This window comes from Sciurus carolinensis, chromosome 4 (genome assembly GCF_902686445.1).
Source record: "Sciurus carolinensis chromosome 4, mSciCar1.2, whole genome shotgun sequence".
Classification (NCBI taxonomy): Eukaryota; Metazoa; Chordata; class Mammalia; order Rodentia; family Sciuridae; genus Sciurus; species Sciurus carolinensis.
Genome location: NC_062216.1, coordinates 117,617,208 through 117,643,638, shown reverse-complemented (window position 1 = coordinate 117,643,638; position 26,431 = coordinate 117,617,208). Strand labels below are relative to the sequence as shown.

The 26,431-nt window shown below is 48.6% G+C and overlaps 2 protein-coding genes across 2 annotated transcripts; one reads left to right on the top strand and one right to left on the bottom strand.

Moving 5' to 3' along the window:
• Window positions 1–968: 968 nt before the first annotated feature.
• On the top strand, window positions 969–17,576 carry Dctn2 (dynactin subunit 2). Its single transcript, XM_047549791.1, is given in 15 exon segments — window positions 969–1,174; window positions 2,081–2,157; window positions 12,470–12,566; window positions 12,767–12,828; window positions 13,159–13,257; window positions 13,739–13,874; window positions 13,877–13,898; window positions 14,071–14,218; window positions 14,535–14,759; window positions 14,995–15,072; window positions 15,162–15,233; window positions 15,552–15,570; window positions 15,573–15,653; window positions 15,762–15,853; window positions 16,968–17,576. Coding segments are annotated over 15 exon segments (1,332 nt in total). The 5' UTR covers window positions 969–1,137; the 3' UTR covers window positions 17,055–17,576.
• Window positions 17,577–24,957, bottom strand: Mbd6 (methyl-CpG binding domain protein 6). Its single transcript, XM_053743391.1, is given in 28 exon segments — window positions 17,577–18,492; window positions 18,495–18,543; window positions 18,698–18,761; window positions 18,979–19,031; window positions 19,134–19,288; window positions 19,291–19,382; window positions 19,384–19,491; window positions 19,493–19,542; window positions 19,660–19,682; window positions 19,685–19,828; window positions 19,995–20,148; window positions 20,419–20,604; window positions 20,606–20,659; window positions 20,661–20,827; window positions 20,830–20,901; window positions 20,904–21,026; window positions 21,029–21,079; window positions 21,247–21,450; window positions 21,453–21,530; window positions 21,533–21,769; window positions 21,772–21,867; window positions 21,870–21,932; window positions 21,935–22,294; window positions 22,488–22,650; window positions 22,768–22,870; window positions 23,163–23,299; window positions 23,491–23,554; window positions 24,573–24,957. Coding segments are annotated over 26 exon segments (2,985 nt in total). The 5' UTR covers window positions 23,276–23,299; window positions 23,491–23,554; window positions 24,573–24,957; the 3' UTR covers window positions 17,577–18,469.
• Between the last annotated feature and the right edge of the window lie 1,474 nt (window positions 24,958–26,431).

Here is a 26,431-nt window from a genome sequence, read left to right as displayed (position 1 = left end):
CTGTCTCAGCCTCCTAAACCTCTGGGATTACAGGCTGCTGCACCACCACTCCCAGCTAAGAGTTTGTCCTTTTATTTTTCTACCAAGTAATGGTGGTAATGTATTTACCAGGTAAATAAAAAGGTAGCACCACTTTGTGTACCCCTCTCTCTTTTTTTTTTCCTTCTTTTTTTTGCCGGTGCTGGGGATCAAACCCAGGGCCTTGTGCTTGAGAGGCAAGCAGCCTGCCAACTGAGCCTATATCCCCAGCACTTGTGATCCTTAAGAAAGGTTTGTTATTTTAATTTTATTGAACCATGCAATTCAGAAGTCTGGGAACTATAATGAAATGATTAAGAGGATGGAGAATGTTCAGACAGACTCAGAGCTGTCACTTTATCCATTTGTGAACTTAAGATAGGATACCAGACTTGAAAAACAAAAACAAAGCAGTGTACCTAGTTAAATTTGAATTTTAGGAAAACTACTTTTTTATGTGTCAGTATGCCCCAAATATGGGACAAACAGAGCAAAACCAAACAAAACACCAATACTAGTTGTTTATCTGAAGTTCAAATTTCAACTAAGTGTCCTGTATGTTATCTGACAGCTCTAATTTAAGAAGACTGCTTAACTTTTCCATTTCAACATACACTAAGCCTTAACTAAATTTTACTTACTACTATTGTTTTGAACCCCTGCTGACACGACACGACTAGGTGATTTTATCTCGTCACTATTTCTAGGAGCCAATACGGGAATTATAAAAGTTGCCTTCACAAACTGAGGTAAAAATTAAAAGAAAATAAGTTGTATGACAATAGCCTCCCTAAGGCGCGCTATTGTCGTTCTCCACCCAAGCCCCAAAGAACCAGGACTACATATCCCACAATCCTAAGCGGCGACCCCTCGCCCATTACATCATTGCTTGGACTCGCTCTCGCCAATCCCAGCGCTCCAGGGGTGTGGTAGTGGGTTGTTCTCGCGACTTTTGCTTTACCCTTCTGGTATGCTATTCCTGTCGCGAGACTTCCCGCTCCTCCGCCACTCCCTTTGCCGCCGCCTTAGCTGGGGACCCGGACCCAACCTCTCCCCTACCCGATCACCCGCCCCGGCTCCACCGAGGCTCCGGTCCCCCAGCCCCGCCTCGCCGCCGCCATGGCGGACCCTAAATACGCCGATCTTCCCGGCATTGGTGAGTACAGGGCCGGCCCTGGCTCCCCAGGACCGCGCCCCCGACCTCCCAAGGACCCCTAACAGAAACCAACCCGCGACCCTTCCCCCCTGCAGCCCCTCCTCCGCCCCAAGGGCTCCCGCCGCTCGCCTTCCCTACCGGCTGCAGCACCTTCCGGACTCCTCTGACCTGACTGGGCCCGGCCGTCGGACGGCGCACCAGGCCCCCCTTTGCGGCAGTAGCCGGTTTTCCTCGGCCCAGAAATCGTCTCAGGGTGCTTACCACTTGTGCCCGAGTGTTTCTGCCATCCGTGTCAACACCGCCCGTGCCTCCCCAGATCTCCCAATAAGCCCTCCCATCCCTACCCTGGACATACTCACCAGACAACTTGGTGACGGTCTTCATCCTGCCAAAGGAAGAGATTTACTGTGGCATGACCCTTCTTGTGCCCGATGGAACTTTTCTTTTGGGGGACCTGTGTCTGCCCCTCACTCCCCATGCACAAGTTGGAGTGTACCCTTTTGTGCTGCCTGCCTGCCTTCTCCGGGTGGGGGTTGGGGCACAGAACCTTAGGAACTAAGGTCCTGAGTCACTCTCAACCAATATCACAGGGGCCCTAATTCGAGGAAGGCCCTCACCTACCTTGAACAAAATGATTACCAAGGACCCTTCCCGTCCAAGTTCAGGATAACATCTTTGTTATCACATTCACTGTTTACCCCTTAGGTCCCATTTGTACCCGCTGTCACCCCCCACTTCACTGAGACAAGGAAACTAACATGCCATTAGTAGGGCAGATGGAGAGGAAAGGACAGAATCCTGGTATCACAGAACCCACCTTCTCCATTAGCTTGTTAGATGGAGTGGGGTAAGAGGTTGGTGGATGCTAGGTAGTGAGGTTGGTGGTCACTGCTTCTACCTGCAGGCCCAGGAACGAACCAGATGTTTATGAAACCAGCGACCTACCTGAGGATGATCAAGCAGAGTTGATGCGGTAAGACTATGTGCTAGCCTCAGGATTCCTTAGACTCTGACGTCTCTTCCCCAGATAGATCCTTTCCCTACTCTGGCAAGCCACCACAATAAGTGGGTATGCCAACCCCAGCCTGGGTGGTATGTAGGTTGCAGAGCTTGTAGCCACCAATGAGCAATGCCAAAGGAGAGTCAAGTCCGTGAGATTACAGCTAATAAGATCCGTTTGCAAAGCCCTGATTCTTCTGGTCCTTTTAAATAAAATTGAAATATCTCAAAACTATTATATTTGGGACTAGTAACTTAATTAGGCTTTTGGGTTCTAAACCATTTCAATGAGTCATAAAGCCTGAGCATTTATAATCTGTTTGATGGTAGAAAGTAGGCCTTTTATTTCACTATTTCACTCAATATATGTTTTACTGGTCAAGGAATAAGAAATGATTTGGAGATTCTAGAAAGATAAGGATCAGAGCCAAGTAAATTTGAGGGAAAACATGTCTTTCATATCAGCAGAGGAGAGGTCATGGCAGCACTTTCAAATCCAAGAACTCTGAGGATGATGGAATTAGCTGTGGATACATTTTAACCATGAGGAAAGCACTTAACATTGTTTATTGAATATGTTCAATTTGTGTTGATTTGTTTTGGTTTTTGGTACTGGGGTTTGAACCCAGGGGCACTTAACCACTGAGCCACATCCCCAGCATTTTTAAAAATTTTTCTTATTTTGAGACAGGGTCTCAATAAGTTGCTTAGGGCCCCAGAACGTTGCTGAGGCTTACCTCAAACTTTTGATCTTCCTGCCTCAACCTCCCAAGTCATTGGGTTTATAGGCATAGAACACCAAACCTGGTTTCTGTGTTTATTCTTTTTTTCTAGATGTTGATAGACTTTTATTTTATTCATTTATTTATATATGGTGCTGAGAATCAAACCCAGTGCCTCACACATGCTAGGCAAGCACTCTACCACTGAGCCACAATCCCAGGCCCTCCTGTGTTGATTTTTGTGCAATGCAGAGGAGGAAATGTCCCTGCCCTCAAGGAGCCTCAGACTAATGGGGGGATTAGGATACATATGAGAAACAATGGAAGAATTGAGATGGATACATATAGGAAACAAGAAAGAAAAAAATGAATGGAAATTAATATAGTAAAACTATGTAAGTGCCAACAAAGACAAAGATCTGTGAGCATTTCTATGTTTTAGGTTTTATTTCCACAGAGATCTGAGCTGGGGTCACATTGATGCTATGAAATAACAGTGAAGGTACAACCATTGGTCATGGAACAGTCTTAGTATACAGGCCCAGCTGGTGTGTCTTTAAGTCCTGTGGCCACGTCTGTGGGGCTGGTTAGTTCTGGGGATTGCTGGTTGCTGACTTATAATGTATGGCTTGGCGTACTCACTTATTCCCTATTTGGTTCCCCATGTGAAAGTGCTTACTACATTGTAGGGAACACCTTCCCTGTCCCTTCTCTCAGTGGTATGTTCCTTGTGGCTTCTGTACTTGCTGGCATGTCAATCTGTTCCCCAAGCTTGAGTATCTAGAGATAATGCATATGATGTTGTTGCCCAAGGACCTGAGTATGCACCTGTCACTCCAAGAGGGTACTAGTGTGAGAGGAACCTGCCTCTATCCTCACAGCGGTAGCAATGTGTGTGCTGTTACTACCACAGTTTAAAGACTGCTCTCCCTATGCTTAGGATCCTTGCCTATAAAATATCAAGACTTCATGGTGAAATAATGAACAGAACTCTGTCCCTTGTCACTAACTGTGATTATAACGGATAGTTGTCACATCAGTCCCCTTTGCAAACAAAAAAGTACATTTTAATTTTCCTTTCCAAGATACTTGGATAGTTCTTAATAAAAAGAAGTTGGTGCCCATTCTAGTTGTGGAAAACCTGGATGTGTAGCTCTGAATGTGTGGCTCTTTTCTCTCCTCTATATCAGAGCAGCCTATTTTAGTAGCAACTAGTACAGTGACTGATGGAGAGGGCACACCACGAGAGTTTATTTCCTGTGGTATGTGCCCAGGATGCCAGTGTAGTAGTGCCCTAGGAGCTGGATGGTTAAATACAGGAGTTGAGTTGCCTCCATCAACCTGAGGCTCAGCTAAGTGACTCACCATCATTAGAGAGTAGCAGGTGGAATGGGAAGACCTTCAGCTGCTTGAGGAGCCTGATGTTTCCTATGTCAGCTAATATCTCTGGTTCCTGCATATCCCCATGGCCCTAGGAGAACAACTTTCAGGAAATCAGCTGAGTAATGGCCTTATTGCTGCTCTTAATACTCAAGTAATGTGCAACTGAAGGAACAGTGAGTTGTATTCTTAGCCAGCCAGAAACATTGTAACCATGAGGCCTGAATTCTCACTAACAACCTGTCTCCTTATCACTTACCTGCCCAAGGTCTAGCACAAGTAGCAGTGCATATGAAATATGAGTTTTTCAGTTACCTTCTTAATGCCTGGCAAAAGCATTTTCTGCCTTGGTCTCCAGATTATTTCCAACTTTTATCTTTTATTTGTTTATATATGTATATTTATTTATTTATTTAGTACCAGGTATTGAACCCAGGGGAGTCACATTCACTGAGCCACATCCCCAGCCTTTTGAGACAGGGTCTCGCTAAGTTGCTAAGGCTGGCTTTGAACTGCAGTCTTCCTGCCTTAGCTTCTCGAGCTGCTTGAATACAGGTGTGCACCACCATGCCCAGCTATTCAGCTTTAATTTATTAGCATTTTTTTTTCTTTTTTCTTTTTGGTACTGGGGATCAAACCAGTTGCTCTACACTGAGCTACATCCCCAGTCCTTTTTACCTTTTAAGACTGTCTTGCTAAATTGCTGAGGGTTCTCTCTAAGTTGCCAAGGTTGATCTCAAACTTGTGATTCTCCTGCCTCAGCCTCCCAAATGACTGAGATAACAAACATGCACCACTACACCCAGCTAATTTTATTATTTAAAAAAAAATAGGTAGTACATGCACGGAAAACAAAACAAAACAAAAAAATTCAAGGTGGGGTAATGAAAACTCTCCCTTACCTCTGCCTACTACCACCACTCAGTTCTCTTCCCTGAGATACCAATATGGCCAACTTATTGTGGAACATTTATGGAGAGTCTCCAGATTTTTATTTTAAAGGACTATCAAGTAGTGTTGATGCTCACTGTCCTTTAGCCTCCTTTCTCTAGTTTCTTCACTGCAGAAGAAATTGAACTACTGAAGCAAATAACGTCTTCTAACATCCCCTTAAAGATCTTAATTGCAAGATAAATATAAAAGTTTTATTATTCCCATAGTGGAGGAAATGGGAAAAGAAAGTAGTGAAAGATTTCAGTTTTTCTACAGTAGATCTTGATTTTTCTCCTCAAATCCTTTAAAACAATTTTAGCAGGAAGTAAAATACTCTAAAGCAAGAATGGATAAGAAAACTGCACAGACTCACCCTTTCCTTCATGATCAGGGAAAGTCTCTCTGCATTTCAGATACTCCCAGGTTGATAGAGCAATAGGCTTATTTGGAAACTTTTCTTAAAATGTCTTGTTAGGAAAACTAGTTCCCAATGGAATGCCCACTGCCCCCAGACCCACAGCCCTGCCTTGGGTCAGTGAGGCATTCTGCTCATGGCTTTTGAACTACTGGAGTTGAGGGGCATAAGTTAAGAAAGCCTCACTAGAACAGATTTGTTTCTCCCTTTACTGTGTAACTACCCCCAATGCCATGTAAGAGAGAGGAGAATTAACTTGCCATGGTTTGGTGGGGTCCCAGCAGAGGCTGCTGGATACTCCCCAGTCTGAGATGAGAAACAGGTTTTCTTCCTTAGAGTTTAGAATATCTAGAGAACGCTTGATTGTGTTTGTTGACTGTTGGCTGCACTTGAACTTAACCTGAGTTTTTTCCTAATGCTTCCCCCATCCTCCCTCCTCACCACCCTGCCTGGACACTAGTTTGCACAAGTAAGACCATTCAATGCTTCTTCTTTGCATGTTTTTTTTTTCATCTGCCATCTCGCATGCAATGCTCTGCCACTGTGCAATTGTTGCTAGCTAATCGTTTTTAATTCCAATGAGACCCTAGCTGGGTCACTGAGGAGCTTGCTGGCCTTATTATTGAGATCATTAATCAAGGTTTAGAAACACAACTATGATCCATATATCATTGTCTCTTCCCCCTTGTGAGGTCTGAAGAATAAGACTGTCCAATGGAGGATGCTATAGAAACATGGAGGCTATGAATGCTTTTAAATGAGGCTATTTAGGGACCAGAGTTAGAAAGGGGGTACCTTTTTCCTCTTGAGACTACATGGAATTAGATTTTTATGGAATACTTTGAACCATTCTAGACAAGGGTAGAGAACAAGGGACAGCCAAAGTCTTCCCTTCTTAGTTATATGGAATTATTCCTAGGGAAAGAATCCTCATTTTAATATTGTACCACGCTAGGCCTTTAGAGAAAAGTAAAGAAGGATGGGAAGGAAGTATTATATTGCAGTTCTAAGATAATATTTGTGTATGTGTTTTTTGCAAGTCTTTCTGTTTCTGCACCCCTCCTTTAGAAATGGATGAATGGTCAGCATTGTGTTGGTCCATCCTGGACAGGTTTTATTCTTTAGCTTTCTCCACCTTCCTTGTCATCATGGTTCTGAAGTCTCCCTGCCTGCAGTGTTGGTGTAGAGCTTGAAGAGGCTCATGGGCAGCAGTGGCCTCTTCCCCTGCCTGATTAGAACCTCAGGTCTGTCCTCTGTGCCCAAACACTTAGTCAAACAGCTCTGGGGAGTCTTGGAGTCCATTAGTGAGAGGGACTGGGAGTCTTGTACCAGGTAAGGTATTCAGAGTCAGGGCACTTGAAATTTTTCTGTCAAGGTGACTGTAGTGTATTAGGTTTCCAAGGTGACTGTTACTACACCAAGTTACAGAAATTTTGCACAAAATTTCATTATCCCTCAACCCACCCATAAGATAGACTTGGAAGTGGTATGTACTATTTAAAACAATATACCACTTTTCCTTTTCTTCAATTTTTTGGTCCTCCCCATTGTACTCATTCCTTCTTGTTTGAACTTGAGTTTATGGCCCATTGTCCCCCTAACCCCTTGAGTTTCTCCCCTGCTGGTTTTAGCTTGGTGAGACAAGTCAGAAATAGTGCATAGTGTGTATACCTCCTTTGTGTGTCTGCATGTGTGCACCTGTGCGTGCTTAAGCCCACTGTGTGTGAAGAAAACCCAGCCTAGACCACAGGACCTGGAGCCACTTCTTGCCTGGGCTAAAAGAGGAGCATTGCTGGGATGAACCCTGGCATTGGCCAGGGACTGGAGGTTGAGAGCCAGTGTATCTGGCTGAAATTTTGGGGTAGGGAGCACTTGTCTTTTCACACCATGGGTTTTTCATATATATGTAACCATCCTCAATATTCCCTCCTTCCATCTGCCTATCAGTGGAGCTCCAGAAAAGCAGGACATGCAACTGGATTTCCCCTGCCAGCAGTCTAAACCAGTGTTGTCTAGAATCAAGACCTTATCTCTGTGGCCTGAACTAAAATAGGCCTTTTTAAAAATACTCTCGCCTTTACCCCTTGTCAATCCTCTAGCCCCTGTGAGACTTATAAACAGGGGGTTGAAGAAACATTTTCTGCCATAGGCTAGTAGCTATGAATCTTGGTGTCCTCTGGGCTGTTTGTGCTAGTGCATCATGGCAGAATTGCTCTGCATCACTCAGAACTGCTGGGTGAGTTACCAACCACTCAGGCTGAATACAAGCACACCAGACTATGAGAGGGAACCCGGTTTTGCCCTGCCTCTCTGGCAGCAGAAAATAAGAACAAGGCTGCAATTGGGTACCTTCATGTTTCCTTATACTCACCATCTGTACCTGACATATCTTGTTCTGCCTGCCTTAAAGTTCTATTAGACCACCCAGAGGAGTACCTTTTGACTTGATTCGGCCATCCACATGTCCAACTTTTCACAAGTAGAAAAACCAGGAGACAGGAAGACTTAGACATGAACTAGTAAGGGGAAATTCCCTAGCTTGCAGAATTATGAACCTTCAGTCAGCTACAGGTCCTCAGAGTCTCCATATCCTCTGCCTCCATATTCTGCCATTTCTATAGCTTCCCCTCTATCTCAGCCTTCTCTTCTCACACTTCCTGTTCCATGCCACCAGCTTCTAACATCTAACTCCTAGTTCTCAGATGATACTAAATTGCTGCTGTTAATGGCAAAGCTTCATGACATCCTCACCACTAGAGAGAAACGGGTGTCATGGTCTTCTTTCCCTTGGGGTATATGATGACATCAGCTAAAATTTCTTGGCCCCCAGATTTTGCTAGACTTCCCTGGGGCCCTGTGGTATGGTATATTTGAATATTGTCATATAGTGCATGTGACAATTTTGCTAATAATAATTTTGTCTTTTTTTCCCCCTCCCTCATCCCCATTCCCCAACTCCCTCTCCTTTTAACTCTTTTGATTTCTCACCTCTGGGGAATCCACAAGGAGCTGGTAAGAAGCCTCACCTTTCATCTGCTTTTTAACGGGGTGTGCTGTATGGGCAGTTATTTTTCTGTCCTTTTGTCTCTACTAAATCTTTCATCCCTCTATTCAGTCCTATACCCAGCTGACAAACTTTTTGCCATCTCACAGGTCACTGTAATGACACTATCCCTAACCCATGCCCAGATCTTTAAGACACTGATGGAGCAGATGCCACTAGAGGACTAGTGTGTGCCACCCACCTGAGTCCCCTGAGGCCATAGCCTCTAAGAAGCTCACAGAGGATGCCAGTGTCAAATAGCCCTCCTGTCCAAGTCATATTCATACAGCAGGGAGCAGTGGGAAAAGTGCTGTTCATTTCTCTGACCTGTCCAGAATCTCTAAGCTTTACCTTTCAAGTGTTGACCATTTTTTAAATGCCTTTCCCCTGCTTTCCTTACTTAGGAACATAAATAAGAATGTAGGTTCTTATCTGTGTAGCACCTGCCTATAATAATGGCTTAACAGATGGTGGCTATGATTTCTTTTCTTGGCCTGTAGATTATGCCTCTCATTCCTTATTTATTTATTTGTTTGTTTTGTGTGGTGCTAGTAATAGACCCCAGACCCTTGAGCATGCTAGGCAGGAGCTCTATTCTCAGCCCCTATTTTCTTTCTCTCTCTTTTTTTTTTTTTTGGTACCAGGGATTGAACCCAGGGTACTTTACCACTGAACCACATCTGCACCCCAACCCTTTTTATTTTTAATTTTGAGACAGGGTCTCACTAAGTTGCTGAGACTGGCTTTGAACTTGGAATCCTCCTGCCATCAGTCTCCTGAGCTGCCTGGGATTACAGGGTGTACCACCACACCAAGCCCATTCCCCTTTTTAAAAGGATTTAAAAATTTAAAGATTTCTATCTCATTGGCCTTGATCGGGGCTTTCATGGGGAAAAGCCCCATATTCGTGTGTGTGTGTGTGTGTGTGTGTGTGTTACACAACTGTGTGTATGTGTGTGTGTGGAATTGGGAATTGAACCCAGGACCTTGTACATACTAAGCAAGCACTTTATCATTGAGCCACATCCCAGTCCTTTAAAAATTTTTTTTTTTTTTTTTTTTTTTTTTTTTTTTTGCGATGCTGGGGATTGAACTCAGAACCTTGTACTTGCAAGGCAAGCACTCTACCAACTGAGCTATCTCCCCAGCCCCTAAAAATAAAAATTTTTTATCTTCTTTTTTTATTTGAAACAGGATCTTGTTATGTTTTACTGCCAAGGCTGGCCTTGAACTTGAGTTCCTCCCATCTCAGCCTCCTGAGTAGTTGGGATTACAGGCCTGTGCCACCAGGCCCAGAAGAGCATATTCTTTTTGTTTTTAATTTTGAGGTAGGGTCATGCTAAACTGCTGAGGCTGACCTTGAATTTGTAATCTTCCTGCCTTAGCCTCCCAAATTGTTGGATTACAGGTATGCGCTTCCATGCCTGGAGTAGAGGTGGCATACTCTTGATTGTCAATTTTAGAGAAAGTGGTTGTCTATACTAAGCCTGAGTTCTTCTCAGTTTATAGAGACCAGAGACCATGCAACTATTTGCAAATGGATGCTTTAGGTATACATTTTAGAGAGTGTTATTATTTTTCCAGGGGAGGGTGGTTCTTTTTCATTTATTATTTGTTTTGGGGTACCAGGGATTGAACTCAGGGGCACTCGACCACTGAGCCACATCCCCAGCCCTATTTTGTATTTTATTTAAGAGGCAGTCATCTCAACTGGATGCTAGCACCTCGCTTTTGCTGAGGCTGGTTTTGAACTCAAGATCCTCCTGCCCCAGGCCTCCCAAGCCACTGGAATTACAGGCATGAGCCACCCGCACCCAGCTCTTTTCAGTTTTGGACCCAGGACCCCAAACATACTGAGCAAGCTCTCCACTACTGAGTTACATCCCCAGGCCCTCAACTTGTGATCCTCCTATCTCGACCTCCCTAAAAACTAGGATTACAGCCTGTGCCACCATGCCCATTTCAGAGAAGGTTAAAGAGAAAATCATTTGCACTTTCACGTGCACTTTGAGCCCCTTTTTTTCCCCCCAGCTCTATAGCTCCTGCCCTTCCATCCAGCAGCCCCTGAAGAAGAGGGAGAGATTTAAAGTTGATACTTGCTTCTTACCATTTTTTTTGTGGGGGGATACCATGTACGGAACCTAGCGGCAGTTAGCCACTGAGCCATATACCCAGCTCTTTTTTTTATTTCGAGAAAGGGTCTTGCTAAGTTGCTTAGGCCCTCACTAAATTTCTGAGGCTGGCTTTGAACTTGCAATCCTCCTGCCTCAGCCACCTAATCCACTGAGATTACAGGCATGTACCACCATGCCCCACTTACCCCTTTATCTTTATTTTTTTTAATCTTTTTTTTTAGTTGTAGATGGACACAATGCTTTTATTTTATTTATTTTTTATGTGGTTCTGAGGATCAAACCCAGTGCCTCACACATGCTAGACAAGTGCCCTACCACTGAACTACAACCTAAGCGCCCCTCCCCCCACTTATCTTTAAAGCTGCCACCCACACTGATTTCTTCTCTAATAGCAGAAGGTGAAGGACAGACCCTTCCTCTGTCTGCTGCTAGCTCTGTGATATACATCCATTTCCCCCTTTCCCCTTCTCACATAGCCACACAGGCAGAGGCTCTGTCCTCACTGCAGTTTAAAATGGACAGAGTTGGCCTTAACATCCAGAACAATTAAATCAGCATTTAAGAGGTGGGTCCAGACCATTTAAAAAAATAATTATTCTTCTAAGTGATTCTAATGTGCAACCAGTGTCAAGAACCATTTTCCCAGGTGAAGGAAAGAAGTCAGTTTGCCTTCCTCCTGTGGAAAGTGGTGCTATCACCCCTAAGAGAAAGGGACTCATGAGTCGCCTTTTACCCTTTCTTCAATGCTGTACTGGAGCTGAGCTGTCAGGCTTCTAACTGAAGGAGGGATGTGAATCAGAAGTGCCCAGTCTTGGTGTAGTTATTGGAATTTGAACAGAAAATTGATGTCTATTAGGGGGAAACTTCTACTTCAGTTTCTGGGGTACAGTCTCTCTTATTCTCTCAGCTGTGTTCTCTGCTATGCAGAGCTTCAGCTCTTCAGGTGCAGAAGAGGGGCTAGGGAGAAAGCCAGTGCCATAGCTGCTCTGTGAAGAGGCACTGCAGTATCTCCATTTCAGGGCTTAAATGTGCTCATGGCAAGCAGCTATTGCTTGTTGTAGCTACTAAGATATCCCATAAGCCTTTGTCTCTTCTCCCTATCCCCCCTAATTGGCTGACCTCACAGCAGTGTGGAACCAAGCTTCTTAAGCCTTCTGCTGGCCTTCCTTTCTATCTAAGAGCTGGTGTCATATCTTTAGCAGGTTTAAAGTCCTAATACTCACACTTAAGAGTTATTGGCCTTTCTACCTGCCTTCCTTCTTCTATCCTCCAGCAAGAATGGGAGGTTACTCATTCGCAAGATTCACTTTGGGAAGGGGAGGTTAAGAGAGGGTCAGGTTGGTTTCTTGCCTTGAGTGCATGGTGTGTGTCAGATAACTGGGAGGGGTGGGGGCAGGGAGGCTTATGTACAAAGTGGGTGGAGAGGTTATGCTGCCTCTGTTCCCAGCTGAATCAGGGTGTTAATATTTATACAACTGAGGCTCCAAATTTACCAGGAAGCTTCTGTTTCCTAGGTTGAGCCTGGGTCGGCAGTTTGGAACAGAATCACCCTTCTTTCCCTTTGGAACATTAGGGCCTAGTTTCCTACTATGTGCAGAGTTTGTGGGATAGAAGAAGTTCTAGACTGGGAATGAGTTAACCCCTGGCCTGAACTACCTATTCCTTCAGGAGGAGCTGACGAGCACAAGTGTGGAGCACATCATTGTCAATCCCAATGCTGCCTATGACAAGTTCAAGGACAAGAGAGTGGGGACAAAGGGACTTGGTGAGACTGGGCTGGAAGTTGGGTGAGGGGAACCCTATAGGACAAGCATGAGAAGTGGCCTTCTGTCCTCATACCTTAATGAATTTTGCTCTGGGGAAAGGGTACCTCAGGGAGATCTCTGGTGGAATCCTCAGTCACCTGAGACCATGACTGCTCTGGACCTAGATTAGGCCCTCAGTCCCATCTTCTTTTCTTGGCAGATTTCTCAGATCGCATTGGAAAAACCAAGAGGACAGGATATGAATCCGGAGAATATGAGATGGTTTGTTGTGTGTGTGTTGATGGGAATAGTGTGGTGATCCTGTCAACAGTCTAGGGATTTTAATAGGGGATGAAGGGGTATAGTTAGAATTCTGAGTTTCTCTGATTGGATTCCTCAGGAACCTAGCAGGATACAGCTAACCATGTTCTTCCCCCCTGCTGTTTGTTCTAGAGCATCTCCAGACCTCTGGGCTATCTCCATATCTTTACTGGGGTGTTGAGGATTCAGTGTGGGATATGATACCTTATGACTTAGGCCCAGGGTTTGGATAAATTCTGGAGGCTTCCTATAATGGGAGGTGTAACATCAACCTCCATCCTTGCTCTTTAGCTTGGAGAGGGTCTGGGAGTGAAGGAGACACCTCAGCAAAAGTACCAGCGACTACTGCATGAAGTCCAAGAGCTGACAGCTGAAGTTGAAAAAATCAAGGTAACTGTATACTCTTTTCCTCCTTAGCTCTGTAGTGACTTACATAGCAGAGGAGGACCTCACAGCAGGAAGAGAAAAGATTCCCTAAGCTCCTGGATAAGGACATCACGGTTTTCAGAGTTTGGGAATACACACACAATCTACCTTTAGTGCTGTTATGTAGGAAGTTTGCTATGTGACTTCTGGCCACAACTATCCTTAAGGCTTTTTTTCCTCCCTTGGGGTACTGATGGTACCCAGGGATGTTCTACCACTGGACTACATCCCCATCCCTTTTTGTTTTTATTTTGATGATAGGGTCTCATTAAGTTGTCCAGGCTGGCCTTGAACTTAGTGATCCTCCTACTTTGGCTTCATGATTGGGATTATAGGCATGTACCACCCTGCCTGACATTCTTATCCTTAAAGCTGTTGATCTTTCTTTTTTTTTTTCTTGATTCATTCCTGCCACCCCCTCATTTGTACCTTTTTTTCACACCAGACAACAGTGAAGGAGTCAGCCACTGAAGAGAAGCTGACCCCAGTGGTGCTGGCTAAACAGCTGGCATCCCTGAAGCAGCAGCTCGTTGCTTCACACCTGGAGAAGCTGCTGGGACCAGATGCCACAATCAACCTCACTGACCCGATGGAGCTCTGGCTAAGTGGGTGCTCCACTTCATTGGAAATCATTACTGATTGGAATTATGGAGGGACTCGGCCAGCTTCTGATAGGGAAACTAAGGGGAGAAGTAACCTAGCTGTTCTATTATGCCAACTAAGGCAAGAGAGAGAGTCATCCTTCAAGTCATGATATTACTTGGTCTCCTGACCCAGGCGCCTACTGCTGCAGCTGGAAGCAACAAAGAACAGCAAAGGGAGTTCAGGGGGAAAGACCACCAGTGGGACCCCGGCAGACAACAACCTCGTCACTTACGAACTACATTCTCGGCCTGAGCAGGACAAATTCTCTCAAGCTGCCAAAGTAAATATGTATATTGTATTGGTTGTGGGCCAGGAGAGATGTGACCCTATAGATTTTCCTGCATCCCTCTGAAGGATCAGACTCTGGGGAGAGAGTACTGGGAACACTTCTGGGCCTTCTTGATGTCTCATTCTCAGTGTTTCCCCTGCCCATCTACTTGCAGTTAGAATTTAAAGATGGTGGCAGGGTTTGTTCCGGGAAAGGTGTCCCTTGAGGCAGGGGTGGGGAATGGCATACAGACAGAGCTGGTTCTTATTCCTCCCACCTTAGCAACAGAGAGGTGGAATAGCAAATCTTACCTTCTTCCTTCCCCTAGCTTGCAGAACTTGAGAAGCGTCTGACAGAGCTGGAAGCAACTGTACGCTGTGATCAGGATGCTCAGGTCAGGTGTTCTCCTATTCTTAGTCTGAGCCTTAGATCTTGCACCCTGAGCCCTAAGGTCTACATAACATTCCACACAAAACCTGGGAAGATAGGAAAGGGCTTCAGTTACTGGAATCAACCAGTAGGTTGCCAGCTAGAACCAGGAGAATGGGAGAAAGCATAATCACATAGAGATAGAAGGAGAATTGATTTTCTATCTTTCCCTTTCCCCACCAGATCCCCTTCTGCAGGTCTGCAGGAGCCTGTCTTGGTAAGTGTGACAAGAATGGGAATATTGGATTATAGAGGGGATTTGGGGGTTGGGTCGTGAGAATTACTTTGGGGTCTGTAGGTATATAGGAGAGACTTCTTCCTAGTCTTTTCTTTGGTGATGCTTGTCCCATCCTTCCTAGGAGACTGTAGAGCTGTTGCAGGCAAAGGTGAGCGCCTTGGACCTTGCAGTTTTAGACCAAGTAGAGGCTCGGCTACAGGTATTAAGTGGAGGGCAGACTGGATTCTGGGTATCTTGGGACTTTGGAAGCCCAGATGCCCTCATTATCAACCTCAAATCTGCTTTCAGAGTGTCCTGGGGAAGGTGAATGAGATTGCCAAGCATAAAGCCTCTGTGGAGGATGCAGATACACAAAGCAAGGTCAGGAAAATACCTTCTCCATCTTCATACCAATCAACTCTCTTGGGTTCTCCCTCCAAGTGGTAACAGTGAAACATGAGAACACGTCCTCAGCTCCCATGAGCCTCTGTGTGTGTGTGTGTTGTGGTACTGGGATAGAACCCAGGACCTCATACATGCTGTGTAAGTACTCCACACCAACCACCTACCCCAGCCCTCCCATGTACTCTAATTACCTGAGAACAGGACAGTGCTTGTTAATCCTACCTCAGTCTAGTGAAGTAGCAGTCAGAGGGTTCTTCACTGTCTACTTCAGCCATTGTCTGTCATGTCTCTCAGGTGCACCACCTATACGAAACCTACAGCGCTGGAGCCCCATTGCTTCCACCCTTCCTGAGCTGGTACAGAGACTTGTTACCATCAAACAACTGCATGAGCAAGGTGAGAGGCCAGATTCCAGTCATTCTGGGAGTTGAAAAGGTGAACCACTTTTGTTTCCCCTCTCTCATCTTGGATTCTAGTTTCAACCATACCTTTCTTCTTTTGTAGCAATGCAGTTTGGTCAGCTCCTGACACATTTGGACACTACCCAGCAGATGATTGCCAGTTCTCTCAAGGACAATTCCACCCTCTTGACCCAGGTGTGTGCCCCTTTATTGATTTGATATCACTTTCTTCCAGCATGTAGAGACTAGGTTCTCTAGCTTTCTCTCACAGGATTTTGCCTTAGCCTATTATGTAGCATGGTGGTGTGGCAGGGGCTTGGTATGAGCTTTCATACTGTTTTTTCTGTAGTTGTGGGACCTTTGACAACTTAATTAACCTATGAACCTTCATCGGTCCATGTGGAGATTGTACCTTCCTTAGAGCTATGAGGATCAGGTAAAATAATATAGGTCAATTGAGAGAAGGTAGTTGACGTTTTTTCTTACTGTTTATCTCTGTGGTCAGAGTGGCTTTACCTTTCCTGGATCCTTTTCCAGATACTCTGAGCACAGTACATTGGGAAAGAATGTAGACTTGGGTCCAACCTGGCTCTGCCACTTCCTTTCTGACCCTGGACTGTGAGCCTCACTTTCATTCATTCATTCATTCATTCTTTTAGCAAGCCTGGAATATACCAAGTCCTCAATTTCCATTGGAGACACTATTCTCAGTGTTGGAGGGAGCATTAAAGTTGGGAGAACATCATAGGACCCTCAAGATAAATGAAAAATCATAAAAAGTACTTGGTATAATAATGTTTCTCTAATTTTGAACCAGTGAAACTCTCACTTCAATAAAATCTCATTTGGTTCTCATTGCCTAAAAAAGATAACTCTTTGAAATCAGGATGAAGTTTTTAGGGAGTCTTACAGACCCCTGAGCTAGGCCCAGGGTACGCCAAGGGTAGTGTGAAAACTTGCAATAAACATTCCCCCTCTGGCATGGTGGCACACACCTGTAATCCCGGCAGCTTGGGAGGCTGAAGTAGGAAGATCACGAGTTCAAAGCCAGCCTCAGCATCTTAGCAAGACCCTGTCTCTAATTAAAGATACAAAAAGAGGCTGGGTTTGGGGCTCAGTGGTTAAGTGTCCCTGGGTTTAATACCTGGTACCAAAAAAAAAAAAAAAAAAAAAAAAAAACATCATCTCTGGGGACCTTAAGTTATTTTTCCATTTCTTTCTCCTCTTAAGAGAATTTCTTCTGGAGATTCCTCATCCAGGTGAGCACCTAGACCCAACAAGTATAAAACCTCTCTACCCTTCTTTGTAGGTACAGACAACCATGTGTGAAAACCTGGCCACAGTTGAGGGGAATTTTGCCAGTATTGACGAGCGGATGAAGAAGCTGGGAAAGTGAGCAACCTTTGGGAGGTGGAGATCAAGGGTTAACCCCTACTCCTCTGATATTAACAGCTTACACAGGGTTTCCCTTCATTATAACTCTCAAAATCCCATCCCATTTGACACTGGGGCAAGGGTTCTTCTTGCATGTGGGGTTTATACCCCTCCCCTGATCAATACAGAGTGGTAGCTGGGGGATATTAGATGTGGGCTCCCCTTAGGCCCAGGGGAAGAAGACATGGGCCCAGCTATATGCCAGCTCCTGGCCAAAACTGCTTTGCCTGGTGTGGGGGAGGTTTGGGCCCTGGCCTCCAACACAGCTTTTGTGGCTGACTATAATACTGTACAACTGTTTCTGACCATTAAATGCTGTTGTACTCTGTGTAGCCTCTGCTATATTTCCTGGGGAAGAGGCAGCACTGAGACACAGACATTCAGAGCACAATAGGCAATCTAAGCCACTCTCTACTGAAGACGGATTTCAGTTGTAACCTGTTCTTACCAAAGAACTAAATAAAAATGAGTACAGAGCCAGAGACAGAGTTTCAAAATATTCTCATCTGTAAATTAAGAGTGTCTCCCATAGAAAAGCAGTGGAGGCCCCATAGGGCAAGTACAAAACAGAATTAAAACTCCCAAGGGTCTTGTCTTTACAAAAGAAAAGGCAGGAGGCAGCCCCTGGACAGCTGGTCATGCTGGCCGCTCCGGTTGGACCACGTGCATAATCCTCAGTCGCATCATCACAACGTCTCTGAGCATTTTGATGGGGGGAGAAGGGGCAGTGTAGTGTGTATGGGAGGAGAGGCCCAGAGGGCTCTCTTTGCCCCCTTACCCCCTTTTTATATCCCAGAGGAAAGTAGAGGGAACCTGGCTATACCTTGAAATGAGGCTATGTGTTTCAAACCTGGGGACAGGGGTAAGAGGGGATCTGTGCTTTGAGCAACCTGAGCCAGAGGCAGAGGGGTGTTGAAGAGATGAGGGGAAGATGCATGATGCTTATTGCTTTGTACCTTTCACTGGGAAGGAGGGCAGCAGCCAACAGTAACTCACAGGTTTGTAAAACTGAGCCTGCTGGCTTTAAGAAGGGAGGCAATGAAGTCGAATTAAATATAAAAGAGTCATTTGTGCAAAAATAACTTAAATAAAGACCTGGGGAAGGGGGGTGTTCCCCTTAGCGCCTGGTGAGGAGAGGGCCATATGCTACCCCCCTAGGCCTTTTTCAGTGACATGGCTTTGGGGGGGAGGGGGTGAGCTTCCCTACCCCCTGCAATGGCTCAGGATGGGATTGTAGGGGAAGGGGTTGCATTGTGCTCTGAGTGGGGAGTAGTGCCCCCACCCACTGTCCACAGGTGCAAGTGGCTGGCAGGGACTCCCAAGGCTCAGCACTCAGCTCTCCCCAATCAGGGTCAGATCCAGCTCCAGGTATGGCTGCTATGGGGCCAGTTTCCTCCTCTGTTTTTGGCAGGACGGCCAGGGCGGGCCCGGGGAGGCAGAGGGACAGCCCGCTATACCAGAGGGGAAGTTGAAAGAAGGGATCAATCAACTAGGTATCAGGAAGTCTTTTATTTTTTCCCCATTCCACTAAGCCTCCTTTTTTCCTGTCTCATCCCTTACATATTCCTACCCATACCCAAACCTACCCAAACACAAAACACTTACTCGGGTTGTAGGGCTGGGTTCCAAGGTAATATCCTGGCGGGAGCTATTGCTGTTCCGGGTAGGGCTGCAATAAGGGGCACAGATGATCAGGAACAGCTCCCCAAGCACCAGGTGAATTTCAGAAGGTTGGGTGGGAAACTTTCTACATTTGGATAGTAAAGGCATAATATCCTTATTCATATTCAATAAATATCTGCCCTTTTTGAAAACCAAACCACTATTTGGACATTTCTATAATCCCAAGAAGGTAAAGCCAATATAGGGGCGGGCCTAACACTCACTTGTATTTTCTCCTCCGGCCACGACGAGACTTTCTGACTATCCCCAGGGGTACCTGAGAAAAGATGGACCGTATGTATGGGAAAGTGAGAAAGGGCACAGGGTTCCCAGGCTTTCCTCAGAGCCCTAGAGCTGGGACCTCCATCACTGCACTCACCTTTAAGGTCCTCAGAATGGGGCCAGGAAGGGGTGGATCCTTGGGCTCAGCACCCCCTTCAGCCAGCTCCCCATTATGCTGCCAGTGGTGGGTCCTTCTTGGGGACCGTTCCATTTGTCCATTGAAGCCACCACGTGTCCCCCATTTGAGGGCAGTCGGCTAGGCTCACGTCTGCTGCCAGGCTTTCGGCCTCGGCTCGGCCTGGCCTCACCATTAATGCCCCTAAGTCCCCCTCCTCCCCTCCGGCCCGTTTCCCTGACCCCTCCCAGTGAGCAGCTCAGGGACTGGGGGGTCGGGAGAACCATGGGTGGGGCTAAGGCACTGATGGGGAGGCCGGGCAGGCTCCGGTTCAAGGCTGAGGTGGACTCTCAGGGGGCAGACAGGGGGCTTCTGGCTGCTCTGGAGGAATCTGCTGGCAAAAATAAGATCTCAGTCAGTCTCAAATACAGTCCTCCTTACTCTAACCTCAGCTCTTAATTTCCAGTTTGAGAAGATTTTTCTGACAAATACCCATCCATGCCATCACCTGGAGACTCTGTAGCAGGCAGCTAAGGGACTAGAAGCCTCTGAGAGGGGTGGAGGAGCTCCCCCCCCAGGGAGGAGCTGCAGCCCAACTGGCCAGAGAGAAGAGAACCAGGAGGGCTGCAACAGGCTGGGGAGGGTTCCAGGGCTGCTGGTCAGTGAAGACAGGTCACCTGTTGAGAGATCATAGTCAGGAGTCCCTCCCTGGGCAAACCAATTAGGCTAAGCAGATCCTAATATTTTCTTTACCCAGTGGTCAAAGATTTTCTTCCTACATCCATCCAACCTCTGCTCCTAAATTTTTACTGCTTCTCTTTAAGAGTCCTTCTTCAGACTCACCCAGCAGGCTGGCACTCAGCAGAGGGCTAAGGAGTTGGGGGGTCTCCCTGAGTTGGAGGGGGCCTTGCCCCAGAGAGGAGGCCCCCGGGTCAGTAGTTGCCATGGTGACACTGGAGGTAGGTGGTCCAGGTTGGGGGGCACTCAGGACACAGGGCTAAGAAGAGACAATGGTTATAGCACTTAATACTTGTAAAGTATTTCACAGACTTAGTACTTTTTCACCACAATCTGACTGAAGCTCAAGTGAGGCAGGCTATGCTTACTACACACAGAATGCATCCTAGCAGCCATCCTATCCCCAACCAAACTAAGCCTTCCCAGAACATCTGAGAACAGCTCAGGTGTGAAACAGAAGCCTTTGATTCCCAGCGCCCATCTGATTCTACTTCTTGTTCTACCCTACCCACTCATCCCCTATCCTCACCTGGGGGGGTGTCCCGGAGGGGGGATCCAGGCTGGCAGCCAGCAGCGCGGAATTTAAAGCTATGAGGGTGGGGGGGGGCTGAAAGGGGAGGAAAAGCAGGGGGGGGAGGTCTCCCAAACCTGAAAATGGTTCCCCACTTGGACCCCCAGCTCCCTCTGAAGATCCCTCCCCATCCCCAGCTGTGGCGGCCCAGGGCCAACAGGGGCAGGAAAGAGGCAAGGAGGTTGCTAGGAGGTGCAGAAAGGGGGTGGCAAAAGATCTGAAGGGGGTGGTGGAAGCAAGGAAGCTACCAGAAGTGAAGGCCCTTCGGGCTCGCCTGGGGCTAAGGGAGGGCCAGGTCCACCTGGTGGGGGTAGCAGGGGTTCAGGAGGAGGTTGTCCTCCTCCCCCAGCCAGCATGCCAAATAACTGTGGCTGAGCAATGGAGAAGGTGGAGGCTGCCCCAGATTCAGAGGGAGAGGCAGGGCCCCCAGCATCCCAGGAAGCCAGCTCCACTCAGTGCCAGGCCCTGCTCAGGACTGGGGAAAGGGAAAGCCTCCCCACCAGACAAGGGAGGCAGAGGGCAGGCTGGGCCCGCCCCCATCCCCAGCCCTTCAGATGGGCTTTGAGCACAGGGCTAGGGACTATGGGGGCTTTGGAGGCAGCTGGTGGGGCAGGGGCACCTGTAAAAGAAAAGAGATTCAGCTTAAAGGAGGCCCTTTTCTCCCAGCAAAGAACCCAACCTCCTTGCCTCAGCCCAGAAAACCACTGAAGAGCTCTCTAAACTTTCCCCTAAATGCCCTTACTGCCTCTATCTTCAAGGCTAAGGGCTCCACAAACACTCACATACCTGGCACACTGCTGAGGCTGCCACTGGTGGTCCCAGGCAGGGAGGGCTGGATGGGGTGCCTGGGCTGGGGAGGGCTCCCTGAGGAGAGGGTTGGGGGAGGAGGAAGGTGTGCATCTGACCCCAAAAGGTTAAAGCTTCCATCAGAGTGGGAAGGGCCAGGGGTGGGGAGTCCCAGCAGGGACAGCACAGAAGGGAGAATTGGTGGGATGGCTCTGGAAGAGGAAAGGGCTGGGGGACAGGAGCAGGGGCCCGAGGACGGCTCCTTCTAGGGTTTTGAGGACTTCCCCTTCAAGCAATCGCAAGACAGTTGGGGGTCGGCGGGGACGACGCTGAGAGGGACGGGCTGATGAGTGGTGGGAAGCTGAGGGTGCCTGGGCACGGGGCCTTCGGCCCTGTAAAGTGCTGGGAGTGGGGAGTGGGGGATGCTGTGCCTTGGCCGCTGCAGAGAGTAGGCTGCTAGCAAGGAAGGAGGGTGCCCCAGGCCCCTCCATAATGGGGGCCCCTCCCAGGGGTCCCAGGACCAGGGCAGGTGCATAGTGGCTGAAGACACTGGTGGCTGAGTGGCGGGGCCAGGGGGGCCAGAGGGGCCAGGGAGATTATTGCTTGGGGGCAGGGGAGGGGTGTTAAGGCATCACTACAGTGGAAGAGAGGAGGTTCTGAGGGTGGTGAGGAAGAGGCATGAGGGCTGGAGGAGAGCCCAGGTCAGAGGGCACCAGGCTGGATCGGAGGGTGGCTCCCCAGTTGTAAGAAGGGGCATTGAGGCTGATAGCAGGTGGAGGAGGTGGGGCTGGAGAGGGGGCATTGCCCCTTGGGAGGAAACAGGGGCTGCTGCTGCCCCCAGAGGGAACTGGATCAGGAAGCCTTGGTGGTGGGAAGAGTCCCCCAGGGCCTGCTACAGATGGGAAGGCCTGGGGAACTGAGGGTTGCTCTTGGGGAAGGGAGCCAGGACCCCCATTAAGTGGAGTTGTAGAAGGAACTCTACAGGAAGGGCGGGAAGAGGGAGGCCCTGGGGACACAGTGTGGAACATTTGGGGGCTTGCTCCCTCTCCTGCAATAAAAGAGAAATGAAGGGTTAGCCTGCAGCTTCCTTATAAGAACTTTGTTTTCTATTTTCCACTCCCATCTCCCCCAAATTCCCAACCTCCCCACCCAGCTCCACCCTTCTCCTTGTACCCTCCCATCATTCAACTTCCAGACCCTTAGGTTTTCCTCAGTCTTTGGTAAAGGGGCAAAAGACTCACCAGGAGAAGAGTGTGAGCAGGTGGTCTCCATGCTGCGGTACAAAGTTGCCATAGCAACAGCTTTCCGCCGGTGGTTGCACAGCTTGGTCATGTCCTCCTCTGATGCTGGCCCCACCCCAGCCCCACCCAGGGTCACCGGGGCCAAAGGGTCAAAGTTGAAAACCTATAAAGTAGAAGGCATGAGGAGGTGGAATACATGAGGAGGGCTACCCATGGTCAGTGATTGCATTAAGTCTTTTGGCATATCCCTGTACTCTATGCCACCCCTCACAACTCTCACCTTGGGGACATTGAGTGGACACTCCAGACCGCACTTACAGGTCCCATCGCTAAGGAGGTAGCTCCGGGTTTGCTCCAAGGAAGACAGCTCTGTGCCACTTGGGCTGGAAGAGGACAGTATCAGAGAATATGAAGTTAGCAGTGTCTCAGAAGATAACTCACTAAAAGACAGTTCCCAAATTAAAGATCTTCCCAGGAAAAGCAGAGAATAAGGAATATGAAAAGAAACAAAAAGAAGGAGAATGGATTCAAAGGCTCAGAAATAACAGAGTAAAATGCTGAGGAAGGGAGGAGGAAAATAAGATACCAAATATCAGAGCTTTGAGAGGATGGGTAGAAGAAAGAAAACCTAGACAACCAGGCAGATAGGTCTTGGAGAACTTCGAAGATCTATACCTGATATAGAGCACAGCACCCTCTCGCACACAGCGCTGCCAGCCGATGGGGACAGATGTGGCCACAGGGCCCCCAGCTCTGTCTGCTCCACTGCTCTCATTGCCCCCATTCATTGTGTGTAATCAGCTCCCGCGTGCCTGATAACACAGACATCCATGTGGGCATTAGGAGGATTAAACTGGACTGGATACCTGAGGGAGGACTCCCATAAGGCAAAGGTTGTGGGCAGACCCAAGGAAATTCAGGAGAAGCTTCAGAGTGGCAAGGGGAGCCCCTCCGAGAGCTGGAAGGGAGAATGAGTAAAGAGTTCTCTACCATACCACCCTACCTGAACATCTCTGCAAACATTGTGGGGTCCAGTCTAAAGCCGGGGCTGCCAGCTTAGCCCACACCTGCAACCGTAAGAAGTGAGAAGGGGCTGTCAGAAATCCACCCAACTTGAGAGCACCACAGCCCAAGACACTCTCAAAGAAAGATCCTTAATGATGTTAAGTAAATGCCTATAAAGATCTCAGGAATCTGCTGGCCAAGTCCACAACCATCCTTTTCAAGCCTAGCTCCCACACAGCAGATGATCCGTGTCTCAACTCCTAGGGACCCGAGAATCTGGCCCCATTTTTAGACATATGAAGGGCCAGGTCCCTTTGTCCCATTAGGGACATCTACCTCTGTGTGTAGAGTGTGGGCAAATTTCTATAATGGCAGGCCACTAGGAAGTTGCCCAGTTTCTGGCCCCTGCTGTTCTCTACCCAGGAAGATCATATAAAAAGTAGATTGCCCCACAGGTTACCAGTTGCCTGCTGGGGTGGTACCAGCAAACAATCCCCCATGCTTGATCCATCAGACAATCATTGATCTAGTTCGTTTTGGGGCTTGAGAGAGGTTAGAATCACAACTCTGTCTTCTCTTAGGATCTTAAGAAGCTCTTGAATCTCCCTCAAGCCTAAGGCATAGGATCCTGAACCTCCTGTCCCGCTGGCCTCCAATTAGCTCCAAGAGATATTCTCCTCCGATAAGTGGGGATGTCCCTCAACCTACAAGTATTCTCCCCAACCTTGCCATCGCTACCACCCTACACTGACGGCTTCCAAACTTTCCCTCTCATAACAAGACGCCCTGTCACCAGACTGCTTCCCTCAGCTTGGGGAGGAGGGGAAGGCGCACGAAGTAGGAAGGAACTTGGGGAGAGGGCGGGCGGAGGGTGGGCGAAGCACTAAGGGAGGTAGGTGAGGAAGGCAGAAGTCAGGCTGTGAGAGGGAGAAACAGCGGGGGCAGGTGAGGGCGGGGGAGTAGGGATGGGGCCGGGGAAAGGGGCCAAGAGGACGCGGAGGGGGCAGAGGGGTACCGACAGGAGAGGAAAGGGGAGGGGAGGGGGAGGGGCGGGGTGGGGGGGCCGGGCCCCGCACTCACCGCGGCCCATGGTTCGGCCGGCCCCGCCCTGCGCAGTCGCGGCCCAGAGGGTGAGTGGGAGGGGGGTGGGAGGAGGGTCGGCGGAGCCCGAGCCTCCGGTACGGCCCGGCCGGTCCTAGCAGGAAGCGCCGCCGCCGCCGCCGCCGATCACCGAGCGGCCTCCCGCGCATGCGCATAGGGGCCAGGGGCAGCCCTGGGGATTCCGTTCCCAGAAGGCACCGCGCAGGCTGCTGCCGCCACCGCCGTCGCTGCCGCCGCCGCCGCCGCAGCCGCCGCCGCCGCCGCCGCCACCGCTGCCCGGACGGGAGAGGGGCGGGGCCGGGCCCCCGCCCAGCGGACAGCAGCGAGCCAACAGGAGGGGCCGCAGTGCGCATGCGGGAGCGCGCCTACCACTCCCCCACAACCTCCCATTAATCCCCAAGAGAACAAACACCCCACGCGCCCCCCCCCCGCCGCCGTTCGCGGAAGGATCTGTGCCTCTTCCCAGGCCACTGGTGGCCAATCCCAGCCTTCCCCGGGGAGGGGCCCCTTCCAACGCCACAGTTTGTTGGGGGAGCCAGGAATGCCAGATCCGGGAGGGGCCGGCCCAAAAGATGAAAGTCGCGACTTGTCCTGCCCCGCCCCAAAGGCTTCCCGGGTAGTGTGCTGGGACTTGACCCGCCTCCCCAGGTCAACATGTCACAACACGACCTCGGCCTGTCAAGTCACATGACCTCTGCCTGTCACTGACAACCTGGTCTGTCTTTAGGCCAGAAGAGACCATCTGGTCCAATACGCCCCCATCTCCATTTACAGAAGGGGAAATGGAGGTCTAAAGCAGCGGGGCAACCTGGCCAAAGACCTGTCACTACTATACCATATAGTCACAACCGACCTTGGGACAGTTGTCCTTAGACAAACTCTGGCTGCCCCCGTGAGGGTATGACAGGATATGTAAAAGGCCACCACATGGCCTGTTTTCAAGGCAGAAGAAAAATATCTTGCATTGTGCTTTGTACTTTTAAGTTGTCTCCAAGTGCACAGTTCTCTCGTTTTACTTTCACCACTAGTTATCTTTAATTCTCAAATGAGAACGGCAGGATCCCTGGGCAAGAGAGAGAGAACTGAGACTAGACTGGTCACCCAGTCCAAAGCAGTCCTGCGCTGAAGTGCACGCATGTCCCTGGCAGAGAGGCTCTACTGAGAGGTCACGACCCTAGACACCTGGGAGGCAGGAGACCGGTACTCAGTCTAGTAGGGAGTCACAGGACTTATCTGGGAAAATGGGAAGGGAGGGTCGTGATCTTTGGTGAAGGGCAGCAGAGCACTATCAGCGGGGTGGGTAGAAGCGGGAGGAAACCAGAATTGAATCTATTCGGATTAGCAACATGAATTCTGGAAATATCCAGGGCTAGTCAGAAACTCCAAGAACGAAGGCAAGGGTACTTTTCTGAGAGAAGTGAAAAAGGACGACCACGGGGTTTCCAGTACCTCGGCATCTTTCGGGGGTATTAGGAGGCTAAAAAAGGAGACCCCTTTAAGAAAACTCAAGATGTCAATCCATGTGGCTGCAAACTTTCCAAGAAGGGAGGTTCAAGGACCTAAGTGCTCATTAGCTAGGGAGGGGTCAAGGAAAATGGAAATCCCTTACGGAGAGAGTAAAATAGGGGTAACACTAGGTGGACAGAACAGCAGTTCTTGCGGGAGACGATGCGATAAGATTCCACAAGGCAGCCTAGGGGCGGCCACGGTTGAGAGCCGTTGCAGCCGTGGGTGCCCGGAGCTGGCGCCCCGCCCTCTCTTCTCTCCCCCACCCCCCGTACCTCCCACCACCCTCGTTGTCCCCTGCGCGTGCGCGCACAGACACCGGTTGCCAAACA